This window comes from Anarrhichthys ocellatus, unplaced genomic scaffold (assembly GCF_004355925.1).
Source record: "Anarrhichthys ocellatus isolate YVR2014 unplaced genomic scaffold, GSC_Weel_1.0 scaffold5, whole genome shotgun sequence".
Classification (NCBI taxonomy): domain Eukaryota; kingdom Metazoa; phylum Chordata; class Actinopteri; order Perciformes; family Anarhichadidae; genus Anarrhichthys; species Anarrhichthys ocellatus.
Window position 1 is genome coordinate 4,993,773 of NW_022280035.1, and position 15,294 is coordinate 5,009,066.

Below are 15,294 nucleotides of genomic sequence, written 5' to 3' on the forward strand. Positions count from 1 at the left end.
AGCCTGTTGATTGACACCTGTCATTCTGAGGATGGTATAATAACCCCCCCCCCCCCCCCCCCCCCGCCCCCACCGCCCCCGGGGAAATCACAGTCATGCAGATGTGCCTTTTCAATGCCAGTAGCTCACGGTGGAGAGCAGGGAATGGAAAGTCCTCTGGCTTATCATACCATCCTCAGAATGACAGGTGTCAATCAACAGGCTCCACAAGGGATATACCCATCCTCGAATGTATGCTCTAGGATATTCCCATCCACAAACACAAGGAATAAAGACCTCTGCTGTCTCTTCAACGCCTGAAGCTCTGTCTTCTGAAGATGCTGCAGCTGCAAGGGACTGTCTGGAGGCAAAGACGTGAACCTTAAACAAGCTGGCAGAACAACTTTGCCGTTGAAAAGCTTCAAGAATCAGATAAAGTAAAAGGGAAATGTCCTGTCAAAGTTGCCCGGCACTCATCTCAACCTACCACAGCTGGCTGTCATAGGAGCTCTATGGTTTTTTTAAGACATCTCGTGCTGATGCTGCATGGTGGATGACACGTTAGGATTTGGATTATTGAGATGGGTAGAACCAGGGACGAGCTTGTCACTTCGGTGCTATATTTGGTCGGACAGCAGGAGACTCACAGAGAGACATTCTAGTGTGATCTGGCTTGACAGTTTGTTCTCCCACTAGGTCCTCTCTTCCAGACAACTCAGCTTGACACACACAGATGAGCGTGCACAAGCAAACTGACACCCGGCCCGGCTTCGCGGCGCAGCGGCAGGCGCATGTGCAGAGGATGATGCAGAGTGACATCTCATGGGAAATCAGTGAACACAAACAGCGGAGTGTGTACAGTGACGCCTCTTAAGTGATTTTGGGCAGAAACGGGACACAAAGGATGAAATAGGCCTAGAATTTAGAAAGCATCATAAAAATAGAACGGCATATTGCATCACACAATTTGGAATAAATAGCGAGTTAAAATAACCTGTTTTTGGAATGTCACAACCCACTGAGCAAGACAATAGATATTTGATCCCTCTAAAAACAAATGATACACCTGTCATAACGTTCTCATGACGAAAAGTCTCTTCTGACGTTTATCCGTCTGGAGGACCAATTCATCATTAATATCATTTTAACCAATAATAATAGGACGACTGCAGACTGCACTTTTTACCACTGGAGGGCAGACAACAGGGAAACCAAAACCAACACAACTATCAAACACTGCTGTACTCTTCTGCTCAAACTTAAAGATGCCCTCCAAACATCATTTGAAACATATGAATACTTTGCTTTGAATAATAATTGATGTCTGAAATGATTTCAAGTTATTCACCGTCTTGGATGAATTGCCAGCAAAAGTAGCACCGGAGGGTGGCAGACTTTCCCTGCTAAAGGTCCGGTGATCTGAAGCATGGATGAGACAGTGGGATCAGTGGCAAAGTTGTTTTAAAGAATGGACAGGAAGTTATACAACGGACAACCTGCCACGATAATCCATCATGCTCCAGGGACAGAGAGGCAGAGTGCACTTTGTGTCCGGATATCTGTACGTATGTGTGTACGAGAGAGAGAAACGGAGAGGCTCTTATACAACATCCCAGTATAGCCATCATCCACACTAACCCTCCTCTCCCATTTGCTGCAATCAGGGGAGCTTAGCAAAACAGGATTACAACCAATTACAGGTCTCCCCTGAAGAGCACGTGCGGTTATCACCAAAACTATCTTCAGGCAGGTTAAAAAAAAATAAAAACTCACCAGAATTTTCTTGGCCTTCCAATTCGGAAAGGTGAGCACGGCATTTTGCTGGGTTGTGCTGTTACAGTTTTGCAGTCGAAGGATTTAACTAACCGCTCTAATTTCTAGTCGCTTCCTGTCCAACATACAGAACCTGGAGGAAGATCTTGACTCTGGCTCTCAGTTATTTTTGTATCTGTAGTTGCATTGGTATTTTCGTCCTTAGGCTTATCAGAGTGAAAAATCCTTTCTAAAAGCGCAACAGGTTTTTTTTGTTAGAAATTGGTGTGTCCTGCTGGGTATGAACACTTATGAGTTTGTAAAACAATTCAAGTTCTATTATCACAATGGGAAGGATCCTCCAAATTCACTCAGCACTTTTGTGCTTTGAAGAAGAGCATGACTCAGACAAAGGAACAAGGCGAAGAGGACCAAGTGTAACTCTGCTGAACTCTAAATGTTTTTTGTGACACCATCACACCGTTCTCTTCTTTCTCTTCCTGTCATGTCATCTCATCCACTCACTTCCTTTGTCCTTCTTCCTCCTCTTCACGCCTATAATCCTTGTTCACAATTCCTGTGGTGTTTTGTATCCTCTTTTAGATTATCCAGTGCTTTCTCCTCTTCTTTTCTACCGTGCGGTGTAGCTGTTCTGCTACAGTCTGACGCAGTGGAAGCCCGATGGCCAGACTGCAGTTCCTGCACACAAGTCCAGCCACTGCTGAGTAATGCAGGCCTGGCTGGAAAGAGAGATCCTCCTGTTTCTGTATTCCAGAGGGAAGGAGTGATGATACTGCGGCGAGGCACCGTTTAACCTGCTGCAGTCAGACAGAGAGGGGGTTGAGGGCCACTCGTGCCGCCACACCTAAAGCATTCAGGAATGAAGTGGTCTATCTGCAGTGGCAAGCGGCGTGCACGCTCAGCTCCCTGCCAGCCTCCACGTGCCACTCGCGGCAGCATTCCAGCACTGCCAGCACTGCAGAGATAGCAGTACAGACTGAGTATCTGTTTCCCCGTCTGCTCTACCTTTTTACTGGCTCATTCATCTTACTGTCACTCTACTCGGTCGACTGATTCACACATTTAAAACATACAAGGCCGGTCTGCGTCAGTGATAATAAACACAATTTCAGAGAACTTTAAGAATTGCAATCCATTGTGATTGTTTGTCAAAATTTTAAAGTTGCATGACTAAGATAGATGACAAATTGTCATTGTCTCAAAATGCTGTCACAACACATTTATTAAAAAAAGAAGAAAAACTCACCATGAGATTCTGGCCTTGGAGAATGTCTTGTCAACTCTAAAATAAAAACAAGAAACATACATCTGTTATAAACAATACTAAGTTAAATTGAATTCCATGACATTCTGGTTCTCTTTGTTTAGGGTTAATCTGTGTCACAAACAACAAAAAATGACCTGCTATGAACCTATGAAAACAACAAGGAGAGGAAGTCAGCTATACTTATATTTTTAAAAAAAGTTCTACTTTCTCTAAGTAAGAAAGACGTGACAAATTAGAATACATTAGCACCAGATGGCATATAACTGAGTCCGACACTCACTGATAGTTTCCATGCTCTTGCCAGCATGCATCTATCTAAGTTTACCCGGACTAATTTAAGTGTGAAAAGTACAGAGGGATAGTGTACCATCCGTTCCACTTATAAGAAGTCCACTGAACTGAGAGAGGTTGGTTATGCAGTGGGCTGGGTTATACTGAAATAACTCCTGCCATCTGTTGAAGTAACATCTCCGAGGATGAAAGGATGATTACGAGCTCGGTGTTTCTTGAGACAAAATGGGTCTTGTCCTGTTTTGAAATCGCACTATGAGGCTCATTACTCAGTGTCAGTCAAGAATAAACTATCATCTGTCCTTACGTCGCTCTATCAACAGATTTGTGCAGTAATCCCCTCAAACAATAACCAGATGATGCAACGTTAGAAACTGCTCAGGTTAGGATGCAGAGCACCGTTTCTGCCAATAGATGGCACCGTGTGTGCATGAGAAACCTCATGTCTGACAGGTGTAATTCATAAACAATTCCCTCTGCTCATCAACCAGAGAGACATGTATCACGATATTTAAGTCCATAAGTCAGGACTTTAAACAATCTGACACACAAAAAGGAATAAACACCTTTTCTCTGGTTCTAATCACAAAACATCACTATCATAAACACACACTAACTTCTCTTGGGATGCAGTACTTGACTTTACCGGCAACAACAAAGTGGACATTTTGTACTGATAACTGTTGAACTATGACCAAGCTAATGACTCATGGCTGCGGGTCTCTTGTGATAGCTGGTGGTGGTGGTAACACAGGGAAAAGGGAATGTTTAGTATGTCTGTCAGGGCTCCTGCAGCTGCCTGCGTTGCAGTAAATTCACCCTTCAGAAATTCAAAGGATGATACACCACCAAAGAACACAAAGGCAATACATGCCAGAAATAATCCCGGAGCTGTTAGGTTGATTTCACGTCGTTTTCTTCCCTTGCTGCTGACCCGATCTCCTATGACAGTATATATTTGGCTTCATCCTTCATGCCAAAGCTACTGACTGCTGTCCACCCCTGTGTTTCCTAAAGCCACGCTTGCTGTATCAGAAATAAGACTGAGAGTGGCATGTTAGTAGCTTTGGGAGGCTGTGCTCTGAGCTAAGTGATAGCGAAAGAAAGCTAACATACTCCCAATGACAATGTTAAGATGCTGATGTTTAACTGGTATAACGTTTATCATGTTCACCATTCATTCAACAGTAGAAAGGTGCACTCAGTTTAGTGCGGAACGACTTCTGCTGCAATGTTAGATTGTATGAATACAACCCACAATTGTAGGTGTGTGGGGAAACTTTAAACTTAATGTTTTCTGGTCCATTCGAGAGGAAAGCTGAGGATGAAAAACACCCCTATCTACTCCTCTGGGTCAAAGGCCGGGATGTCTATAACACATGGACAAATACGGCGGATGAAAGTAAGACACTGGAATTGTACTGTGATTGCTTTGAAGCGTACGTCATGCCGAAGACAAAAGTTATATTTGCTCATTGCAAATTCAACAAAAAAATACAGTGAGCCCTTTGAACGGTGTATGACAGATTTAAGACAGCTTGTGATAGACTGTAATCATGCTAACAGTGAAGAGATGATGAGAGACCGAGTGGTTTTCAGGATTCATTCACGTAGAACAATAGACATTGAAAGGTCTCATGTAATAGCACAAGCACAGCCTAAAGCTATAGCTGGCGGCATCAGTCGCCCGCATTTTCCGGCAAAGACAGGAGAAAAAGAAAACCTGATGACGTCTTCAGGACAGGGGGAGACAGAGAGTGCCATGAAATATGTTACTACTGAGGGAATAAGGCTCATGGAGTAAAAGACAGCTGCCCAGTCAAAGGAAAGCAGTGCAAGATATGCAACAATTGGAACCATTTTGCAAAGGTCTGTTGTTCAAGACAAGGAAAAGGAGTATGTGCACAGTGAATGAAAATGAGCCAGACAAAAATGCAGACAATGAGGATTTGATTATTGATGCAGTGACACATGCCTGAATGATACAGAGCATGCCTTTGCAGATGTGCAAATTGGTCCAAGTTAGACACTGCTAATGTCATTCCCACACGTGTTTTCAGAAGGTTTGGCAACAGTACAAACTACAGCCCTCATCTCGCCCAATCTATGACTATGCTGGTGAGCAACTGGTTGTCAGAGGCAAGTGCAACATTAGATGCCAGTATAAGAACATTCAATTAATGTGAAGCTCCAGGTCATTGATACACATTCACCCCCAATGCAAGGATGGAAAGCGTGCCTTGACTTTTGCCTCATTAAACTCATATTGTCCGTAGCCGGTGCATCTGAGGAAGCAATCATGGATGAGCTTGCAGATGGCTTCACAGGAACAAGACGGTTTCTTGGAAGTGGTTGGTGAGTGCACAATTCACATAAACCCCAATGCAATACCTATGGTCCACCTGCCGAGGCATGTTCCCGTCACCCTGCAAAGCCGCCTAAAAGAGGAGCGACAGGACATTAATAAACAAGAGACCATTGTGGAAATCCCAGAACCAATAGGTCAATTCGATGGTAGCAGCAGAAGGGCCACGCACAGGCAAGCTGAGAGTGTGCCTTGACCCCAAATACTTGGACAAGGTAAACAAGTGGCCACAATAACCTTTACCCTAAACTATATCACATGCAAGTTAGCAGGAGCCTCGATGCAATATCAGGTTTCTGAGCTATAAAGCTCACGGAGGAGTCATCCAAGTTGACCACATTCAACACAGTGGTCGGATGGTACTGATTCATTCCCCTACCTTTTGGACAAATACCTGCTCAAAACAAGTCAGAGAGACTTAAAGGTCTACAGGGCCTCACAGAGATAGTCGATGATGTCGTCATCTACGGCAGAAAAAAGGATGGCCTTGCCAAAAAACCTCCGTGCCATGCTGCAGCGCTCCAGAGAGCAAGGATTTAGGCTTAACCCAGAGAAGAGCACAATGAGATCATCTGTGCCAACGAGATCAACTATTTTGGGCACCGTATCACTAAAGACAGAATCAAGCCTGATCCAGCCAAGATTTCAGCCGTGAGAGACACGGAGCCACCCAAAGACCAAAGTGAGCTAGAAACAATCCATGGCATGGTTAACTATATGTCGAAGTTTTCTCTCAACGCACCTATGCATCACCTGTTAAAAGAGTCTAGTGAGTTCATATGAGATGCACAACATGACGAAGCATTCAAAAAAATGAAAGGGATAATCCCACGAGAGGTCCAGTCCTAACATATTTTGACCCCAGTAAAGGGCCTTTCTGTTGCAGATACTCTCTCCAGGAAGTCACTGTCTGTCTAGGACGACAGCCTCAGAGCAGGCATGGACATGCAGGTACACACAGTATACAGCATCTTACCTGTCAGTGACACTAAGCTGAAAGAGACACACAGCAGCTCATGTTACTGAGAAAGATGATCAAGGAAGGATGTCTTGAGAAGAAAAGAATGTGCCCTTAGACCATAGCAAAATACTGGATCTATCAAGATGAATTTTCACAGATGAATGACATCATTTCCAAGGGTGAGAAAATCCTCATCCATACCTCAGTGTTGGCAGAGATGTTGCCCTGAATACATGCAGGTCACATTGGCAAGGAATGAGCATAATACAGAGAGCCCGTGAAATCCTATTTTGGCGCAGAAACAACACGCAGATCGAGAAGATGGTTGTAAAGGGCCCCACCTTTTTCAAACACATGCCTTTGACCGATAAGGAGCCCATGATAAGCAAGACAGGCCACGGCTAGCAGATACTGACAGATTGTACCACAAAGGCACAGCTGAGGGGCGAGAGTACATCATATGTAAAAGCTATGATCACAACAGACAGCGTGCACCACACTACACGCCGCACAGACAACACAGCCCAGAATAGTTTTGAACTTGTGAGAGCAAGTTTGCTTGGAGTTATAGCACAAAACAAGACAACAATGGTGTTGCAATATACAGCTATTGACGATTGTGATATTTAGAAAATGAAATATTGATATCATGTTAATAACACACATGATGATATTGTGTAAATATCTGTCCCCTGCTCCTCAAAAAAGATATTGTGACATATTGTGATATTGGTTCTATACCAAAAGTTTAAGAAAAAAATGTTTGCACTTCTTCTTTTGTTGTGAGAAATTCTCAAAAAGATAAATGAAAGCTGAAGGCTTCCTCCTTCTCAGAAAACTGTGTAAGTGAGAGGAAACTGGCCCTGTGGGGTTTGGTTGTTCACTGTACTGTGGAGTCACGAATCAAGTGGTGTTGTTACAGTAGGACGTCGCCCGATTCCCCTCAATGCAGAAGATCGCTCGTCATTTTCAACCCCAGGTCTCCACGTGACACATACTGACATTGAAATGGATTTTGTGGTGCTGTTCTAGCTCAAATCTACCACCAGTGTTGATTTCACTGAGCCTGACAGACACACGTGTGTGCAGATAAATCAGACCTCCGTCTTAAGTGAAATGCATACTGGTCCTTGGTAGAAAAGCCATAATACTTATGGGCTGTCGGCTCTGCTCTTGAGAAGCGGAGAGGAAAGCTGTTTTCATATGAACTGCATCACTAAGAATAACATTCTCTAAATCTCATCCTTTGCTGCTCACCCATTCTCAGGTTTCATGGAATTCCCATAAAATGAAATCAACCAGGGTGTGTCGAGATTATTGGATAAAGGCTCCAAACTGAAATACCAAAACCAATACAGGAAATTGATCATATTACGTACCCTCGGGTATAAAACGTGATACCCATGAACTGAGACCTCATATTAACATGCTGGGATAGATAAAGCTAAATTTGTCCAAGATTGTGAAAATGAAGAGGCTCTGTAAGCTGCTAATACATGCCTACACTCAAATATTGAACATTTCTGACATCTTGCTACAAGCAATAGAAGGGCTATCTGAGCTGTCTGATAACAGAAAATAAGGTTGTTTTCAGATAAGGGACAAGAAAACTGAAAATACTGTAGATCAGTCCCTATAAGATCTATCAATTTATCTGGACGTTTGGTTAGAAGTACAGACTTTGTACATCTAATAATAATTACAATGTCAGCCTATTCTTTTTCACTCAAAAGAGTCGCTCAATAAATCTGTCATATTTCCGACAATCATTCAATTACCAATTTTCCAATCATATTGAAACTTAACTCATCCCTGAGAGACATAGAGACCGATGGAAAGAGACGAAGGAGCAGAGCTGAAAACAGAGAGACCGGTGGAGTGTACAAAAGTAGGCTATAAAAGATGCGCCTGCACTAATGCATTTGTGGGCTATGAGTCATATTTGCACATTCAAATTTCACAGTGAAAACAGTTTGTGTTGCCTAGTTTTGATTGAAAGAAAGACGAGATGAACAAGCGCATTTTAGGAATTACAGCTCAGGAGGTTGTGGCCAAATACTGACAACTGTTTTTCATGCTCTCAACTAAGTAACAACCACCAAATATCAGCGAGGGATGGGAAGGCTCAGGGCGGGCCCAAGAAACCCTCGGCCATCACCGTGTCAGCTAGTTCATTTAACTTAATCTGACTTTAAGCGCAACTCCAAATTTCCTAATTTCTTCCCTGCAAAACTTTTAAACACTTTCTTCACTTCAGGAATTAGCTGAGGCCTGCGGTATATATATCAACTCAGCAACACTGCTCATGGCATGTAGGTCACCAGACTAGGTTGAGGAGTCAGCCCGGAGGAAATCCAGCTTAAAGCAAACACGTTTGTTGTTCTGCTACCAAATCTGCTTCACTAAAAAGCTCTAATTCTATATCTGAAATATAGAAGAGGCACTCTAAATTTTGAATAATCCAGATGGCGACAAACACATCACAAACCAAATTATCTACAAAGGTCTGGGACTATACCTAAACAATCACAACAGTCGTTTAATACAGCTTTCGATATTTCACTTTGTAGATGCTCGCTGTTTGTCAAGCTTTTGTCTGACAGTAAAGACGCTTAAAGTAATAACCCTGTGACAGTAATACTTATCAAGAAAGAGTTTATACCCAAGTATAAACTCATTGCTGTTAGTCCACATATAACACAAGTTAGAGACTTTTTAGTATAAACTGATGTTGTGAAACTATTGCTATAACATGATCCCAGTGAACTTTAGAGTTACTACAGTAGCAGAAATGCTAACGTGTTCACAGTGACAATAATTACATGCTGATGTTTTGTAGCTATGATGTTTACCATGTTCACCATCTTAGTTTAGCATACTAGCATTGTAGCAAGCTAACAATTGCTAATTAGCACTGGACAGAATGTACAATTGAGCCTGCATGGGAATTAGTTTTGCAGGTATTTGGTCATTAATCAAAGTATTGGAGAAAATGCAATTGTACCTGATGATGACTCTGCACAAATAGTTACAGGATCATTAAAGCAATTAAAATTCAACCTGAGCGACCTTGAATGTGTCAACAAAATATCATGGCAATCCATCCAACTGTCATTGTTGTTTTTAAAATATTTCACAAAAAAACAAAAATGAATGGGGGTCAGCAGTGTCAGTAAGATTCATCCTCTGGGGACCATAAATGTCTGGGCAAAATGTTATGAGAATCCATCAAATAGTTGTTTTAGACTTTTTAGTCTGGACCAAAGTGACAACCGACAGACCGACATTTATTCAGCAAACACAAGACAGCTGGATGCCTGGATGAATACAGCACGTGAGCCTATTCAGTCTACTTTGAATGAGGTATTTCACAAATTCACACCTACATACAGTAAACACATATTCTAGTATCAGACTTAGCCATTATGCTTCAGGACAATAACTGGATACTGTCAAAAATAGATACACTGAGAGACACAAAAGGTTTGGAGTAATTCTAAACAATATCTTTATACATAACGCTCAGGGTAGTAACAAGAAGCATTGTCAAACACCACATGACCAGATCTAGACTGGATACTGTACTGAATGTATCCATTGAGAGAGAAATGAGCGTAAAGTGGTTCAATGTCCTCATTTAGCTACAGTACAGTAGGACGCAGTGTGTATGAAAACACACACACATGCTGGTACCACAGCTATGCTTACTGCTAGTAGGCACTGCGATATCTATCACATCCACCAAACACAAATCACATGTTTTCTGTTGTGATGATTAGTACGAGTATATTTTATCAGTTTAGTTTCATTTTAATGTTATTTTATGTTAATGTGTGGACCCCAAGAACACAAGATTTGTTTTTATACTGTAATGTTTTGTAGCCCCTAACATAGGAGTTTGTTTGGAACTTTCACTCCTTGTTTCCTATTAATACATTTTTTCCAGATCAGATCATTTGTTTTATTGCTCTCCTAATGAAGTCCATTACTGTGTTAAGATACAGTTTAAGGAAAGTAATTCAAAATTCAGAGTATAAATAGTGCCTCCAAACAGCTTTCAACCTGACGACAGCTGAGCCAGCGGCTTGCAGCTAACAGTGCTAACAGCGCTAACGGTGGAAGCAACAGTGACAGTGCTGACAAAGTTAACAGTGTTTACCTGAGGGTGAATTTGAGGGTGGGCGCTATGCTTCCGTGTTGACATCGTCGGTCAGGACAGCGTTATCAGCAGTAAATGCCGTATGAGTGCAGTGCGGAGCGGCGGCTGTGATCTATTGTTGACACTGTTAGGTTGTTCACTCAATGTGACCTGTTTTGTCCGATAAAATCTGGTGTACATCAAGATATATTTTTGGCAAATTGTTTCTGAAGAGAGAATGGAATGAAAAATGTGCAACTACTGGTGAATTGGTTAGATGAAGAGGTGCAGAAAATAGTATTAATTTCCATTAAAAAATAAAAACCTTTAAATCTTATCACCCATGCAAACCAACTTGATCTCATGTGAAGGCATAACATTTTAAAGGACATTTCGCATGTCATATCATGTATTTTTTGATTTTCGTGTGTAAATTAACTCCGTTCTCATTACCAACTCGTCATATGCGGACGCACCGTCACAGTTTCAAACATGTGTTGAATGTTGAGAATTTAAACAAAACTACTTGGTCAGGTTTAGGAAATGATCATGGTTTGGGTTAACATAAGGATGCTTATTACGCAAATTAGGTTTTGATGTAAGTTAGGTATTTAACGTAGATAAGTCAACGGCTGACTTCTGGTTTCACACAGGTCTGGCATGACTGCAGCAACACACCTTTTTGAAGCAGGCCAATCTGAATGCATGGGGGCACAGTGGGACTTACAAAATACAAGACTATAATATAAATGTTTTTATTCTTATCAGATCAAAAATAATGTAACAATTGGTAGCCCTGTGAGCATTAGATAATTAACTGCAGCTCACCCAGTGCCTTTCCACCCCATTCTTCTCCGTGGATGGCTTGCCATTGTGAATATAAATGTGAATGTCAAAGTAGATATCCAAGGTGGACCAACAGGGTAGGCAATGAAGAGCCCTCTGGTTGCTCTACATCCCCTGTTTGTTTTACCACTGCCCTTGGTAAGGTACTTGAGTGGCCTCCTGTTCTCAAGGAGCCCTGCGTTGAGGTCTAATCATCTTTTGTCATGCAAACATTTGCTGCTGTCAAACAAAAATGCCCTCTCTCTTTTGTCTCCCTGTTGTCCGTGGCACAACACTTAATACAATGAGCCTTAGACGCTAGATAATCAAAAAACAAACCGAGATAGAAGCCTCTTGTTTTTTACAACAGCACTGAACACAGGTTTTCATCAAAGGAAAAAGTATTGGCTGTTTGTTGGAGCCACAAACTGGTGAGATAAATCTTGAACATGTTCACCCAATGCTATCATAAATCGGTTTAACACTTGGAAAACACCCTGAAGAGTTTGTTGTCTTGTTACTCTGAAGAAATGGCATTCCTAACTCAGCTGACCAGAGAATGTGAGTTACAATTCAGGCTTGCTCAGATTTTAAAAACAATGTGAGACTTTCCACTCGGTTGATTTTGAACAGGATTGACACACATTTTTCCAATGTTCCAATGTTTCTATGTGACACTAACACAAGCAATAGGTCTTTGTTAATTTCATGATTCAATAGTTGATGAGGAGACAGCCACTGTGAGCTACAGAGCTGACTATAGACAAACAAATACATACTGTATCGTAGCTACAGGGGACCTCATGTGACATAGAACAGGCATGTAAGAGCGAATCCAAAGGATAAAAAAAATAAAAGGATATGAAAACTCAATTTTGCAACATCATGGTCACACTTGAATGAGGAACGTTTCAAATTACAGTATCCTGTAAAAAAGAAGTCCTGTATTTAAAAAAAACAGGACAGGGCTATTACCTACCCAAAGTCAAACAAAAACCTAACACATACTGTAACTACTCTAATTAAGTGGCAGCTCCATTAATATTTGATGCCAAAATATTGAGCATGCTGCGCCAGAGAAAGAGAGAGAACAGGGGGGCTGCGTTTCCTTCACTGAATACCAATGGGATGCAGGGGGCAGAGTGTATTACAGACCACTCACTGATGTCAGCAGTCAGACTGACCTATCGAAATGCCAAGTCATTCAAGGCCGCTGCCTTACAGAAAACAGAACAGCAAGTATTTTTGCTTTATATATGCTGTGCACTGGCTGAAGGACTCTCTGGAGTACACAAGCAAATGATTGGAATGAATCAATTAGAAGAGTACCAATTGAAATGCCACTACGGGGCATCTAATGGAGTAGACAGGTCCTAGCACTTAACGATAAATGAAAGAATGATGTAAGTTCTGTGACCTTTGAATTGGTGATACTTGTATATACCATGTTCTCCACTGTCTCAAGCTCAGAGCGCTCTGCTCTTTAACAGAGGTGGGGCAGTTAACCAAACGTATATTTTCCAAGACAACCAGTTAGTCTTTGTGCTTGATGTCTTTTATCTTGTAAAAGCAAGAAAATACTGTTTGAAAACACTTCCCACAAAGCATAAATCTCAGCTTTGTTTCGCTTGTCCAAGAAAGTTTTCTGCTGCAGCGTTTGTTTCACCTTATTGTGGTGCGCCAAGCAATAATGGGCTCATTACTGACTCCTTAAGGCCCAGGGCTGGTGAACACTCACTGCTGCTTAATGGTTGGCGGGAACAACAGTTCCCCCCACACCCAACAAGGGGCAACGATGATTGTATTCATTCTTTCTATACTTGAAACAAACTTCTACAAGCAACACAAAGGTAAGATTTATGCTTTATCAGAAATGCTTTCAAGTATTTCCCGCTTTTACAAGATAAAAGACTTTACAATGATAAAGACTAACCAAATTTAAGTCTGGTTAACTGCCCCACCAGAAAAGTTAAAGAGAAGTGGACAGTTCCCTGAGCTTTTCTATGGAACCCTTTGAGGGCTTCCTCTCACATAGTGGATGACACGGCTACTAGTTATCATGCCCCCGAAACCGAGGAAAAGCAACTGCTATCTTAAGCGGTAACACCAACATAGCCAATGGCCGATGTAAGAAAAATTGCCCAGGCGGACGGTGCGTCACACAACACATCGGGCACCAGAAGCATCAGTCGGTAACGGCTTAAACTCATGGCCGCTGACTCAAGTTGACTCTCAACTAGCTGAAGACAATGAATTGCAAGAGTATCAATTAAAAACTGTCTATATTTTCCATACGATTAGTACCCAATTATATGGTTCTTTCCAGGAAACTTTCTAGGAGATTATTACCAAAACAAGTGACCTGTAAAACAATTCATCTGCAAGAGCTTTCTACCTTCTACCTCGTTTGTATTAGTGTCTCCATTAGTGAGGCTATCTTCAACACATGCTTACACAATAATGTAGATGTACACAAACCTTATCCTTGACTAAAGGCAGTCAGGCATGCAGTTCCATTGGGGCACCTGTTCACCTTTTTCAGCTCTTTGCTGACTGTGCGTCTACTGTCCAGTACCCTGTAAAGTCTGAAGTGGGTGTCGTAAAAACACTGGGGACATAAGTGCCTACTGACAACATACAAATCACATCCATCCCACCTTCATCTCTGTTGGGACTTTTACTTTTCTCTCTGTTGTTTTTTGCTTCTACAGCTGACGCCTCACCATTACTGCACAGAATATAACCCGTAACCTCAAACAGAAACATCTGTATCATTACGTCCAATCTATGATAGAAAGCCCCAAAACTGAGAACAGACATACTTCAGACAAAAGCTGATATCATCAATACGATGACATTCAAGTGCAAATGGATCACAAATACAGACACTGAATCTGCACAGTCATCAAATGGGGAGACAGATAAATTGACACACACACAATTACAATCACACCAATGAGAACTGTGTGTTGTGGAGAGGTTCAGTCAATTATAAAGATATTCATTCTCACCCTCCATAGGCTCCAAAAGTGAAACTCCTCTTCCTCTGCGGCATGCCGGCTAACGGAGAGCAGCGAGTCTGTCAACTCACTGCTGAATGGAGCCAGCACTTGTGTCACTTGCGCTGACTGAGCACGTGTGTGTATGTGTGTGTTTGTATGCTTCGCCTGCCGTCTGAGTTTCACTCCCGCAGCGTCGGCTAACTTGCCCTGCCTCTTCCTTGCACACACGCCTCCTTCACGAGCAGGGGGAGAAGAGGATGAGGGAGGAAGGGGGGAGGAGTGTGGGGTGCTGCTGACCATGCCAGTCTCCCAGGGAACCAGGAGTGTAGTGGCAGCCTTTCTAACGTACAGGCTACATCTTCTCTCTCTCGTGCATCAAGATCACAGGGAACACAATGGCAGGTTGTTGTTGTTTTGTATCCCAACATGTACTGTAATCCCTGCAGCAGAGGCACAGGTGACAAAACTGTTGGTTACCTGGATTCTTTCTTTAAAACGGCTACAAGCAAAACATAGGAGGAGTACTTAGCATTGTGAGAGATTGCTTAGAACAAGTCTTGCAACACTGCCTATCCCTGTCTGGAGGACAGCTGGTTAAACAGGGTGTAGACAAACAGATCATCATTCTTCACAAATCTCCTCATCATAAAGCCTTGCCCCATGCTCCACTCCTGCATACTGTAGGTGATGATG

General features: G+C 42.2%; 1 protein-coding gene across 9 annotated transcripts in view; it reads right to left on the bottom strand.

The window, feature by feature from the left end:
- LOC116381986 (rap1 GTPase-activating protein 1-like) overlaps positions 1–14,766 on the bottom strand; it is a 38,675-nt gene extending 23,909 nt beyond the window's left edge. For 3 of the 9 annotated variants that reach the window (XM_031844602.1, XM_031844595.1, XM_031844603.1), the window contains exons 1-2: positions 14,611–14,764; positions 2,999–3,034 (exon numbers count right to left, since the gene is read on the bottom strand). In XM_031844602.1, the coding sequence (XP_031700462.1) occupies positions 2,999–3,034; positions 14,611–14,654 (80 nt within the window). In that variant the 5' untranslated portion in view covers positions 14,655–14,764. The other 6 variants (XM_031844596.1, XM_031844593.1, XM_031844597.1 and 3 more) reach the window with 5 other exon arrangements.
- Between the last annotated feature and the right edge of the window lie 528 nt (positions 14,767–15,294).